This window comes from Cheilinus undulatus, linkage group 5 (assembly GCF_018320785.1).
Source record: "Cheilinus undulatus linkage group 5, ASM1832078v1, whole genome shotgun sequence".
Lineage (NCBI taxonomy): Eukaryota > Metazoa > Chordata > Actinopteri > Labriformes > Labridae > Cheilinus > Cheilinus undulatus.
Genome location: NC_054869.1, coordinates 14030534 through 14043907, shown reverse-complemented (window position 1 = coordinate 14043907; position 13374 = coordinate 14030534). Strand labels below are relative to the sequence as shown.

At 38.5% G+C, this 13374-nt stretch overlaps 1 protein-coding gene across 2 annotated transcripts; it reads left to right on the top strand.

Moving 5' to 3' along the window:
* The first annotated feature begins 2982 nt into the window (after positions 1-2982).
* On the top strand, positions 2983-12722 carry LOC121510283 (E3 ubiquitin-protein ligase RNF34-like). Of its 2 annotated transcripts, XM_041788255.1 has the most exons (8): positions 2983-3151; positions 4333-4551; positions 5465-5851; positions 6480-6539; positions 7161-7362; positions 9950-9979; positions 10188-10235; positions 10793-12722. In XM_041788255.1, exons 1-8 carry the CDS (start codon positions 3146-3148, stop codon positions 10978-10980), a joined length of 1140 nt encoding a protein of 379 aa, XP_041644189.1. In that variant the 5' UTR covers positions 2983-3145; the 3' UTR covers positions 10981-12722. The 2 variants fall into 2 exon arrangements, with proteins under 2 accessions (XP_041644189.1, XP_041644190.1); XM_041788256.1 differs by lacking the exon at positions 10188-10235.
* The last annotated feature ends 652 nt before the right edge of the window (positions 12723-13374 follow it).

Sequence of the window (13374 nt, the reverse complement as noted above, 5' to 3'; positions counted from 1 at the left end):
ATATTAATATAGTTATTCTAACATGGATAGAGAAAATAAAAATGTATCTGAGAAGCATTTCAATTTGTGACTGAGCTGTTTATTTAAGGGTAAAATACCTTTTCTCTTTAGGTGATCTTGTGCCATGACAATAAATCATCAGTGTCTTATGGAGTGTTTCTTCAGAAGTAACAGAAACATGCTCTTTTTGTAATTGAAGAGGGTTCATGTCTTCATGATAAGAGGGGGATTTTGTTATGAGACAACGGGATTCACCTGAACAGCAAAGCCATTCCTCCCTCCCTGTCAGAATGATTTAAAACAACAACTACTGGCCTCTGCAAGGTAAACAATGAAAGTATAGTGGCCAGTCAAGGTATAGTTACTGAGGTATACAACATAATATAAAGTCACAATGCATGAGGTCACATTGACCTTTGACCCCCAAAGTCTCATCCGTTCACCCTCAATTCCAAGTATAGGTTGGTGCCAAATTGGCACCAAAATACGGATAGAAACAGATATTAGAAGTCTAAACTACTGGTTATATTTGAGAAATGGAAAGACAAGTTGATTTCCTATATGTGGTCAAAATAGACTGATCAAAACAGTTTAATTTTCATTTTATTTTTTCATTTCTAAGGGCTATAAAATATTTTAACCACATTTTGGACATAATTCAAGAGTCCTTTGGTCTCCACGCACTATTTTAGTACTTCTACCTTGCCTGACTAGCTTCAGAAAACTTATGCCCTGAAGCTAAGTAATCAGCGTGTCACACACTGATCATTTTACAGGTTTTTTTCCCCACCTGAAATGTGCTGCTTAGTTTTGTTCAAGGCCACGTCTGCTTCTGTGAGATATGCTCAATTGTCCTATCTGTGCACAACATATTGCTTCATGATCATCTCTGTCCACTCCAGAGCAATGTGAAAACAGTGCCTGTAAAAAGTATTCACCCCTCCGATGTGTAACCCTTTTAATTGATTTTATAAATCAACAATTTGGCTTTTTTGACCAAAACACAAGGATGTTTCCTAAACTTATATTCAATTACAGAAACAGACAGATCCAAGTTTGAAAGAAAACCATAAGTACATTATTGAAATGTTGAGTTCACAAGATTTGAGGTCACAGAGACTTCTTGACCTCTAATCAGTTAATCTTTAAATATTTTTGCAAAGTTTAAGGAATTTCCTCAGTGTTCTCTAAACATATATAGCATATTGGGTTTGCATAAATGGCCTGGATGGATGCCTGAAAATATAATTCCTCCAGCCCTGGCTGTCATCAATGCAGACACAAAGAAGAAACAACTACTTGAGGATTGAAAGTTTTGATAACTTTATAATTTTCTGGTCGTATGGATCACCTCAAAGCTTTGTAAGCTGACTTTATTTCAAGTATTATCACATGAAGGTAGTGAGTAGAATTTAGCTCTTGTATTCTAGTATGTTGTTTGTCCACATTTTCTTAACAGTAATTAAAATAATATAAAAATTTCAATCTCTGGTGCAAATAAAAAACATATAACAAACAACCCTGCATCATATCTGCCACATCCTTGTGTGTCAGAGACTGTAAATCAGACTAGAGGGCGACTACTGGTTCTCTACTTTTATTTATTGTTGATTGTAGGACTGCACCATCTTTGTTACAGATTTCCTCAGACACACAGGTTACTCCTTATTCCTGTGATGAACTGAGATAGGATATTTCCAACTAAACAGGCACTCCTGAAAGGATAAAATGCAAACTTGATACTGTTTGAAGCCAAGAGGTCAAATCTACTGCTTTGGGACAGTTACAGTATACAGATGAGGGGGTCAGAAGATTTCAGAGGTTAAAAGAGTAATCCTGGAGTGAATACATGAAAATAAATGATGTTTAAGTTACAAGCTATTTCTCTGACACAGCAACCTCTCGCTGTCTTCAAGTTATAACAAGTGTTTTCAAACTTTTTATTCATATTTAAAAAATCAAGGTAGATGCTCTGTTCTCTGTTTTTCCAACATAATTAAATGGTAATTCTCTCTTACCCCAGCAGGTGGCAGCATGGCACAGATTCAGGCTTCATGCAGCTGGACTGCCCCCCATGACATGCTGGAAACCTCTAGTTCTTATGCATTCAGAGTAAAACTGCACAAGATAGGAATGCAGAAATTAAATGTTGCTGTTAAATGTTTATAAAACAGTTAGTACATGTTTTAGAAGCAAAATTACAAGCATGTTAACACTAGTTTACAATGGTTCTGTCCCTGTGAATTCATGCTTCACTTTTGTTTCACAGTTCCCTGTTCGTTCCTGAGATTAGTGCAAATAGCTATGGAGAGCTTCATGCAGCAAAGGTAAATTATTCATGAAGGCAAGATCTAGTTTAAATGTCGATGAAAAATTAAGTTAAATTGCTCCACATTTGCGTATTTTGCTTGAAGTACATTGAAAAGCCTCCCAAAAATGGTACTGTTATTCTGGTCAAAATAAAAATCACAGTGTTTAACATACTATTTTGGTTAGAATAGCACTGTCAAATCAGATAGACTCTGCATGCAGAATTCCGTAAATCCATCCTCCGTATCCAACAAAAAACACCAAATAATCCATACAAATACAGAGATATATTCACCTGCAGAGTCCTCATACACAAAACCAACTAATCTATCTATCTATCTATCTATCTATCTATCTATCTATCTATCTATCTATCTATCTATCTATCTATCTATCTACGTGTGATCACTAGATTTTTAACAATAAATTTAAACTAAACTCAGATTTTTAAGTATCAATTACAATACGTTTCTTCTGTTGTTATTATTATTATCAACAGTCAAAAATGGTTTGGCAGTTGTTTACTGATGATGTTTTCCATACCAGTAAAGCTTGATGAATTGATTTCTGGTCAGCTCCCTCAGTTCTGCATATATCCTATAGGGTGCAGTAATACTTCGCAGTGGCATTGCAGGCGTAGTAGTGGTATCAGAGCGAAGAAGAGCCAGCGTAACTGTAGCATCAGCACGGCAGCAGCAGTGTCAGTGCTCGGAGCTCCATCGCTGTTCACACCAGACCGAGACTCAACCAGGCAGTTCAGCAAATAAGTGACGCTCAATATTGCAATGGTTACACGGTCGATCTGTTCTGTCGCAGTAGACACGCCGGAGCTGCAATGAAGGTGCAGTTTTCTTTACATAACATCTTTTCATTATCAGCCCTTCTTAGATCCATCGCTGGTGGCAGCTAGCTAACGTAAGCTAATGAAACGAAAGCTCAGTGTCGTTATATTAGGAGGAGCGGACGTTAGTTAGCCTGTGCTAAGCTAATTATTATCAACGGTCGGAAGGATAACTGACAGCTGTCACTACGCAACGATATTACAGTAATATCGATTATGACAAAATTGAGGTTGTTGGTAATGTGTTAGGTTGTGTTTCCTGCTTTCAGCTGATAAAATATTTAAATAATAGTGTTGATTGTATTATTGTAGGCGTCTATTGTGGCATTGTTTTGACAGTCACAGCTGCTTACTAGTCTGTCCGCATGATTTGAGCTTTAGCTCGTTAAAATAACACGGCAGGTAAGTAGTTCTCTTCATCATTTTTCTGTAATTAATATGCATATGATGCCTCTATACAGAGAATTACTTGTTTCTGCGACAACAATTAGCACAAAAGATTTCGTTTGAGGTGCATCGGTTATGTACAATGCAATGTATATTCTTTAGAAGAAAATTGAATTTATTTTTTACATAATTAATTGTAATTTTATCCATATCGCGATTTGAACATATTCAGAAAGCACATTATAGAAGTCTAAATTTGTATAACTGAAAAAAGGAGATATACTTCTGTAAATCAGCCACGGGTGCATTTTCACTTTTGGTTGGAGGCCTGGGTTTAAGGTATAATAATCATGCTTCATCACCATTATGATATGATATGATGCTGTCAGATGAAGCTCAACCTAACCAACCTGATTAATTAGTGCCAATTTAGAGGTGCAAAATAAGAGCATTATAGTTTTATTTTGAATTTAGAAGAGACTTGTTAAAACAGATATTGTGTCAAACAGGAAGGACAGCAGATAGATATAAAACTGTGAGTCAAAACTTCAGCTAAACTTGAATTTTTATGTTGATTCTGTTCTCCTTGCATTATCTCCAAGTTGAACTATGTTCAAACAACTGAAAATGTTTGAATTAACAGACAAAACACTATATAGTTATGCTTGAATGTATATTTGACACAAAATTCAATGTGTGTACATTTATGTGATTATTATTCCTTATTTAGAAAAATGTATCTGTGTGTTAATGTGAAGTAAATACTGAAGTGATGGGTGTTTTGTGATGTTTAGGCAGGGGCCTCGTCTATGTGGGCTTCATGCTGTGGTTTGCTGAATGAAGTTATGGGTACTGGGGCTGTCAGAGGCCAGCAGCCAGGGTTTGGGGCCGGCGCTGGACCCTTCAGATTTGCCCCCAGTGCAGGATACTCCACATATCCACCCACCAGCTCAGGGAGTCCTGGCCTTGTATGCAAGGCCTGTGGTCAGGCCTTCTCTGTCTTCAGGAGGAAGGTGGGTATCTGGATGCTTGGTGTGATGGAAGCCAATGTTAACAGCTCAACTGACTTAACGAGAGGGAGGAGGTGCATGTGTAGCAGCAGAAGGGGAAATAAGATGAATATTTTAGTTGGAAGTGTTAATTAGTTGGCATATTTGGCTGTGAAAAACAGTTGTCTAGATTTGATATGATGATAGGTGCATGTTTTTGATGCTGCCAGTCAAATGAACCAAAGTGACATTAAGTCAATGTAAGCATGAAACCCAAATGTTTGAAATATCCTTAAATCTACAAGATACTCTAAAATGAACATCAAAGGAAAGCTGAAATTGTAAAAATAATTTATAGCATAACTTATTACGGAGCATTACTGACCCATGTTTGAAGAACTGAAGCCATCAGTTTTATTTTTGTTGGGCAAAAAAGTTAATTTGATTTACAGCCGGAGGCCACTAATTTTTTTAAAAGAGTTTGTTCTGGCTGATTGAAGAGACAGATGGACGACAAACTTGTTCTCTAATGTCACCTTCTCACTGAGTGCTCATGTTCTTATGTGGCTCAGGGTCTCATTCTGTCAGAGCCCTGTGCTTTACTCGCTCTCTGTGCCAGTGGAATCCCACCTCTTGCATTTATTACTGTTTGATGTTTATCAATTAAAGAAATGTGCTGGCTCCATGTCTGTGCCTGGAGAGGCAGAGCAGATGTCAGGGAAAAACATTTGAAAAATCAGGCTTGGAAGCTCCGTCTAGTAATTTGTTAAATGTTGTCTTTCCTAATAGCATTTTGAAATTAGGAACTAACAGACATACGGGTGTGTTTTTACGTCAAATACAGTGTTATTGATGTGGATATTTTGGCCACATCACAGAAGATTGATCTTAATGTTCCTCTTTTTCATCACATTTTTTCTTTACTCTTTTTTTGTAGTACATTTGCTGCGATTGCAAGAAGAGCTTCTGCTCTCTGTGCTCCGTGCTTCAGGAGAATCTGCGCATATGTGCAACATGTCATTTGTTAAAGGCAACAGCCTTCCAGCGGCCACGGCTCATGCGCCTAAGAGTCAGGGACCTGCGTCAGTACTTGCTTCTCCGCAACATCCCCACTGATACCTGCAGGGAAAAGGAAGACTTGGTGGACTTGGTGCTCTGCCACAGAGGAATCGAGGAAGAAGACGACCCCGACACGAGCAGCCTCCACTCACGTTCCCTGTACACACCGACCTCCTCAACCACGCAGTCTGCCTCTGAGCTGTCTGCTTTTGTCGCCTCTCAGGAGGAACGGCTCAGCAGGAGTGACAGCTCTGATACCAACCAGGTCAGGAGACACTTAGAACAATGTATGATTGCCTTAACTTCTTTTGCAGGTATAATAGCACCTCAAATGTGGAATTGTATTGTAATATTGAGCCTTAAAATGAAAACCCCATATTTCTTATGAGTTACCACTTGTTTTCACAGGTCTTCAGGTTATTTGTGTAGTGCTTAGAGTGTTAAATCAACACTTGAGGCAGACTTTTTGTTTTGTTTCCACAAGAGAGTCTGCGGGAAACACTTGTCATGTCACAACAAACAAATACAGCACAAAGTATGAAGTAGGGTTATTGTTCATCCTTTCAACCTGGATTTACTACAATTTGGAAGCCAGCCAAAAAGAAACTAATCAGGATTTTAGAAAGTAGAGACAGAAAGTGAGCATCAGAGGTGCCACAACTGGCACTGAAATAGGACTTCAGCTTCAAGCAGCGAGGATCCACTATAAATACTCGTACTTGGCCTGCTTTAGAAGCAGTAAGCCTTTCTATGACTGGAACGAATGAGACATTGTTGTTCCCGAGGCATCAATGGGCTGGATGAGGAGTGTCTAATCCTAATCCCCAGTTAACCGGCATGTTCCCTGCATGTGGTACACACTAATGTTTGTTTTTGCTTCTGTTGTGTTGCAGGATGGCGATGCCACATCTGTGTCTCTCCTCAACTTGGACCCCAGTGATCACACTCCTGAGGTGAGCTGTGAAATCAGTCGTATATGACATATTCATTTTAGTTCTGCTCTAAATGCTCATACTGGAGTAGAAATAGAAATACTTTGGGGCAAAGCTATTTGTCTTTGTGCGGCAGACACATTTAACATAATGCAAAGAAAGCAATATAGAGGCTGAAAATGAGATGCTAATGCTTACATTTCTTCGTTGGATCTCGATTAAAAAAGAAACAATAAACCATAATTTGTTGGCCAGAGACTTTACTCTGCACCAGAACATTTTGCAAAGCATGCTTTCTCAAGTGGTTTTCTGCCCTGCAATAAAAACTGCATTGTTTGCCTATTTACAGTATGATACATGCTTGAATTTAAGTCAGAAAGATGGTTTTTAAACATCTTTTCATTGTGTTTTTTTTTTTTTTTTATTACAAGAAGAACCAAAGCTGGCGCATTTATACCATAAAACACCTAAAGAGGATTCAAGAAAATAGAAGAGCTCTATCTAAATCTTACATTGGTTTTAAATACAGTTTTATTCACTACATTTGACATTCTAGACTAAGTTAATCATTATGTTTCATTTGTTATGGGGAATCTTTTATTGGGTTTTTCATTACTCGTGTCTTACTCCCTGCTCCTTCAGGTCAGTCCTCAGACACGACGTCGGGCCAGAGCGTCTCTCTCAGACCTCTCCAGCCTGAGGGACATCGAGGGTCTGTCAGTGCGGCAGTTAAAGGAGATCCTGGCCAGGAACTTTGTCAACTATTCAGGGTGCTGTGAGAAATGGGAGTTGGTCGAGCGTGTCAGCAGATTGTACAGAGAGACGGAGGAGAACAGAAAATCAAGTGGGTATAAATTGTGTCACTCCAATCACATACTGTGAACTTTTTTTATTGTATTAAAGTACAGACTAATAGTAGGACTAATAGGCAATATAAAGGTCCTCTTTTCCGTCTCTTCTTTCATGTTTTTCCAAATTTCCAATAACTGGTTTTCATGTAGGAATTAATGAATAGGGCTAATCTGTGTTGAAACGGCACTGGGCTGTCTTGGTAGTTTTAAACCCAGTTCAGACCAAAGATTCACATCGAGATGAGTAGAAACTCACAGCTGCTTGCTACAGGCCGCTCTGCAAAATTCTGAGAGAGTACTGATTCATACCACTGTACCTGGGGGAGACAATGCATCATTTCCATAGCACTGACTCTCATAGTCACTCAATTAAAAATAATCTAGAGTTACCACACAGTAAATCTGTCTTTATAAGCCTGACAGAACTGTACAGTTGTTGTTTTTTTTTTTTTTTCTGTGTCTTTGTCATCATGACAATGTGTACCCTTACAATATATGATTCCTAAATGAGGGTGATTCATAACTAATTTCCCTTCATAAAGATGCTGCATGTGTTTCTTGTCTTAACAATGGTAGTGTGGCAGCACAATTTTATGGCACATGCAAACACAATAAAGCTAGCTGAGGGTCTATAAAGGGCCTGTGTCCACAACTGGCTTTTTAGCACTGGCAGCACTTATTTTCCAATTTAAAACCAATGTAGTCCAGCATTCTGTTCACTGACTGCCCTGGGTGGAAAAAAATGCCCTCAGCATCATCTTTTTTGTCACTGTGCTTAAAGCGCTCTCAGATGAAAACTGTTCAACTTTTGGACAGCACTGCACTCGTCAGTGTCACTTCTTCCCCACCTGACAATGAAAATCAAGTAGGGGCAGGACTTCTGGCAGTGGTCGAAGAGGAATAGGTCTATAGCTAGAAAGCAGGAGTCATATATTGTTACGTAGCAACAAGGAACTATGGTGAGAAGTGCTCTGAAAATGAAGCTATAGGTGCAGCCAGCACTAAAGAAACAGCTGTGGATTAGAGGTGGGTCGATTTGCTTACAATTCATAAGGCTACAATTCGATTCTTAATCGGTTATTGATGCATTTTGATGCACTCGGGGTTTTTCTGTTGTTCTCACTGTGTCAAACATAATAAAAACATTACATTTGTGTATAGAAAAAAACTAGATAATCAGATTTTCACTATCCTCTAATGAAAGATGTGTGTAAAATGGAAATTTGCTATTGCACTGAACCAAAGGTAGCAGCAATCTTCCTTGCAACATATCTAAAAACAAAAATGACCTTTTCACAGATGAACAACTGGTAATATAAATCTTGGTGTTACACTCTGTGTGTCAGAGGTTCACCTTTTTTTTCTGCTATTCCACTGTATTAAATATTTAAATTATTGATTATTGGACATTTATAAATCAATTCAGAATCTTCCACCTCCACATCACGATGCATCTAAGAATCGATTTTTTCTCCCACCTCTACTGTGGATGCAGGCCCTCAAGCTTTGCTAGCTCATTCTTGTTATAACTAAGATATCAGATTAAAACAACATTTTCCACGGACAAATTTGGCCTTGTATTCTTTTGTACTAGCTCCTATAGTGCCTTGCACGTCCTACTTATGTTCACAACTGATGGAAGAGACAGGAGTGTTGTCAGGCTGAAGTTTCCATGGGAAAGTAAATTTAACAAAAAAAGAAAAAGAATAGGTGTGATCGTTTCCAAAATTCACAGCATGATTTATTCAAGGAAATATTCTACTTCGAACGGATACTTGTTGGCATTTAAAAGTCTATCAAAACAAGATTTCCTTCTCTTTGTGATGTCCAAAAGAGAGTTATTTGTGATTTGACAAACTGAAGATTCAGGTGAATGACTGCTAAAAGGTCATGAAGATATCTTGTGTAAAAATGAATGAAACCAGTCATTATGTTTTCTCTATGAGACCCATCCAAAATAAAATTGAAATCTTATGTGAAGCCTGGGCTTCATTGACAGCGAACAAAGCCATAGGCCAGGCAGACCAGCATGTAGGTGAGCTTACCTAGCCTTGTGGTTCTTTCCAGTCCTTTCCTTTTCCTGTCTGTCTTTTCTTTAAGTCACACTTCAGTTCAGGGCTGGTTTAGGTTTTTTATTTCCATACCTGGGGCTTAGCTCACTATATTTATTAATATCATCGAAGAAAATATTTGTGAATGGTTGGCTGACCTTTGATTTTTAGGTGGATGCTATATGTTAATAGGAAGAGCTTCAGATTTTCATTATTGGCAACACTTTAAAGACAAGATTTTTTTCTTGTTTTATTTTAAATTATTGAATGGGTCATTCAGCATTTAAAATCAAACCTGGTTCAATTTTTTAAAAGGTTCGAAAAATTACTGCCTTGATCCCAAATTATCCAATGGGTTTTTTATTGACCATTAAAACTTGCTTAATCTTTTATTTATGGATAGCAAAAAAGCTAATTGCAAAAAAGTGGAATTGTCTTCTTACAGAGCTAATAAAGACAATCTTGAACCCTCTATATAGCTTTCCTAAACAAATCTCTATAGTAATGCTGCAATCTTTTTTTCTTGCAGTGGAAAATGTGAGCAGTACTGTAACCACAGGTAAGCTGTCACTCTTATTTCAGTATTTAATACCACATCCTGTTTTTAACTCACAGAAATCCTAAAGCCTCTGCTTCTTTTGACCTTATTTTAGGGGAAAAGGTTAATTTTAGTGATGTGATACAAGCTTTATTTATAAGCAGACCCCCTCAGATTAGTTGTCTCATGCTGAAATATCTCTTGCTTGCTTTACTCCCCCACATTAAAGTGGTGGCCTTCCCTCCCTCCCCTCCCATCTGCAACGGTGCCATCGGAGGTAAGGCTTGTAGATGCTTGTCACTGTTGCCGTGGTCACATGCACCATCTGTGGCTCACTTCTTCATCGTTCAGATACCGTTGTCAGCGTCATATCTGTGTTTACCATTCTCATTCGTGGTTCCCTGTGGAATGACGTTTCATTGATGTTCATTCTTGAACACATTTTTGTGTTTCAGTTTTTAGCCATGCTCCAGAAACATTGTTCCACCTTGAGATCGATCTCCCTGCGTCATCTATTCATGTGTTAAACTTGTGAAAATATCGAGACCTGCAGTGTGCCACATGTGTATATTCACTCACTTACCAGCATGCCTCCACTGATAGACTCTGTGGTTGCCATAGAAACACCTTGACACAGCCATTACAGGCGTTGACATTTTTGAGGAGACTGTGAGCATGACCTAACTGAGATAACACGCTCTAGATAAGGCGAGGTGTTTTATTAAGCTGCTCTGTATTTTTCTGCCCCTCCACACTGCAGGATATTTCACAGCTTACATCAAAAGCAGGTTTTTAAAATTTCCACTCACTTCTTTCTCCACCTTTCTCGTGTAGACGGTGAAAAGGGCCCACTGACGATCCACGATGACAACCTCTGCAGGATCTGTATGGACGCCATGATCGACTGCGTCCTCCTGGAGTGCGGTCACATGGTCACGTGTACAAAGTGCGGCAAGAGGATGAACGAGTGTCCGATCTGCAGGCAGTATGTCGTGAGGGCCGTGCACGTTTTTAAGTCCTAATAAACCAACGCATAACCAAGCGGCTCAGACTGAGACTTAATCAACCATGCAGCTCATCACCTTTGAATCCACTAAAGACTTGATTTGTGGATGTTTGTATTTCCGAAACTCTCACATTATTTGCACATTAAAACATAATGATTTTTTTTTCATAAGAATTTGATTCCTGAGTTTCACCAGTGGGCAGAGCAGAGGATTGACCCTCCTTTGAGTCATTCCTCAAGTTACATATCTCTAAATCTGTGTTCATTCCTAAGTGTCTGTTCTGCTTTTCTTACAGTTTTTAAAGCAAAGAATGTGTGGCGCTCAGCCACGTTCAGTCTTGTTAGACACAACTGTTCACCCTCAGATCTGCCTATAAACTGTAGCTGGTACTCAGCTCTGCTGGGGACCCGTCAGAGCACCTCTCTCTACAACTGCTGCAAGAGACTACATATCTTAGTAACACAGAGGACAGGCGCACACTGGACCTTGCCACGGGGTGAGATAGGGACAGTGAACACGGTGCCAAATGATGGGCCATGCCCTTACGCTTCTCGCCCATTTTCTATCCCCTCTCACTTGTGTGTTCCAGTGTGTGCGTGTCCGTTCTCTGGCACATTTTAACAGAAAGCACTTTGTTCACACTGTGTGTTAACGCACCACTTCTCACAACCCACTGCAAACTATGACCAGTAATGAAGGCTGAGGTAGCATGTGTACCAAGTGTTGAAAACAGGAGCTTGACCCATGGATTTTTTTTTATTTTAGACATCACTAACTTTATTTGGTCAGTAAAAAAAAAAAATAAAAACTGACCTTGATATTGGTGATTGGTGAATGAAGTCGAACTTGTATTATTTTAACTTCTTTTGCTACTGAAGCTCTTATTGTACTGCATTAAAAATCTAAATGGTCATAAAAAGTCTATCATTACAGCAATAGCTAGCCTCCGCTGTCACCTCTGTCCTGTCTCAGCACTTGACGTGGAGACAAAAGACAAAAAAACCGGTGCTAACTCATCCAACCATCTTCCCTGACTTAAGCTGAACTGTGGATGTGAAACTTTGAATGTTTTCATTTGTGTAGTTGTGTATCTTTGGGGGTGGAATGAAGTGTCTTAATGCGATTCAGTTAATTTTCTCTCATGTAGGAGTGATGTATTGAACTAACTATTCAAATCTATAGCTACAAGTTTACTGACACCTGTGGTATAGAAAGTATATAGAAATTGACTTGCTAATGTACATTTGCATATATTGATCCATATGAGATGTATATATCTATATTTTTTCCATTTGGTTTAAATTGTGTAATATGAGATTATTAAAATGTCCCTGGAATTGGGTTAGTTTATTAATACCCAGTTACATTTTCCTGTCAAGTGGTTTGAAGTGTTTTTAATCTGCATTAATCTGCTTGAACTTTTTGTCCATCTAAAACCAGAGCATGATGAGAATCTTTACAACACTGGTTAGATTATCCCCTGTCTCTCCCAGTTTTAAAACTCAATTTCCTGGGTTTTATTTCTACTCATCCAGCTCACCTAACAGTTTCTGGCTCTGCGCTATACTCTTACAAGATCAACATGCTGCTATTACAGGTGACTTACCCCGTAGTCATGAGAAAGAGTGGAGCAGGTTGCACTTTTCCTTTTAAGAGGGTGTTAACGTGTGCAAGGTTTGGTCTTTGTATTTGGGAATGTTAAACTTTTTATTTTGGTAATTAAAGATTTTAATTAAAGTCTGTTTTTGTACACATGAACCACAAGACGCGTCACTGTTTTATCTTTGGTGACAATAGATTGGTAAATGATGGCACGTTATAATGCTGAGGTTTTTACTCCATATGATTTTAGACTAAATCACCAAGCATATACTTGTTAAACTTGTTTAATATCAGAGTTTGGCATTAACCCTTTAGGTTAAATGATTCAACAGATACTTAAAATAACTTGGAAATTTTGCCTCAAAGCAATAATGGTCCTATTTTGAATCTTGGATGGACAGGACCTTCCTGGGTGGACTTTGCATGTTTTCCCTGTGGGTTCTCCATGTACTCCAGCCTCTTCCCACAGTCCAAAAACATGCTCATTAGGTGTTATGGTCACTATATTGTCAATAGGTGTAAGTGTTAGTTCGCCAGTGCCTATATAAAGTATTCACCCCCTTGAATGTTTTACCCTTTTAATGATTTTATAAATCAGTCATGGTCAATATAACTAAGCTTTTATGCCAAAGAATTACAATAAGAACTCTTTAATGCCAACAAAGTGAAAACAGATTTCTACAGTTATGTCAACTGAGTTAATCTATGTAATGTAAAATAAGTGACTGCATAGATGCTCACCCCCTTCAAGTCATTTAGTAGATTCACCTTTGGCTGAAATCACAGCACTGAGTCAGTGTGGATCGA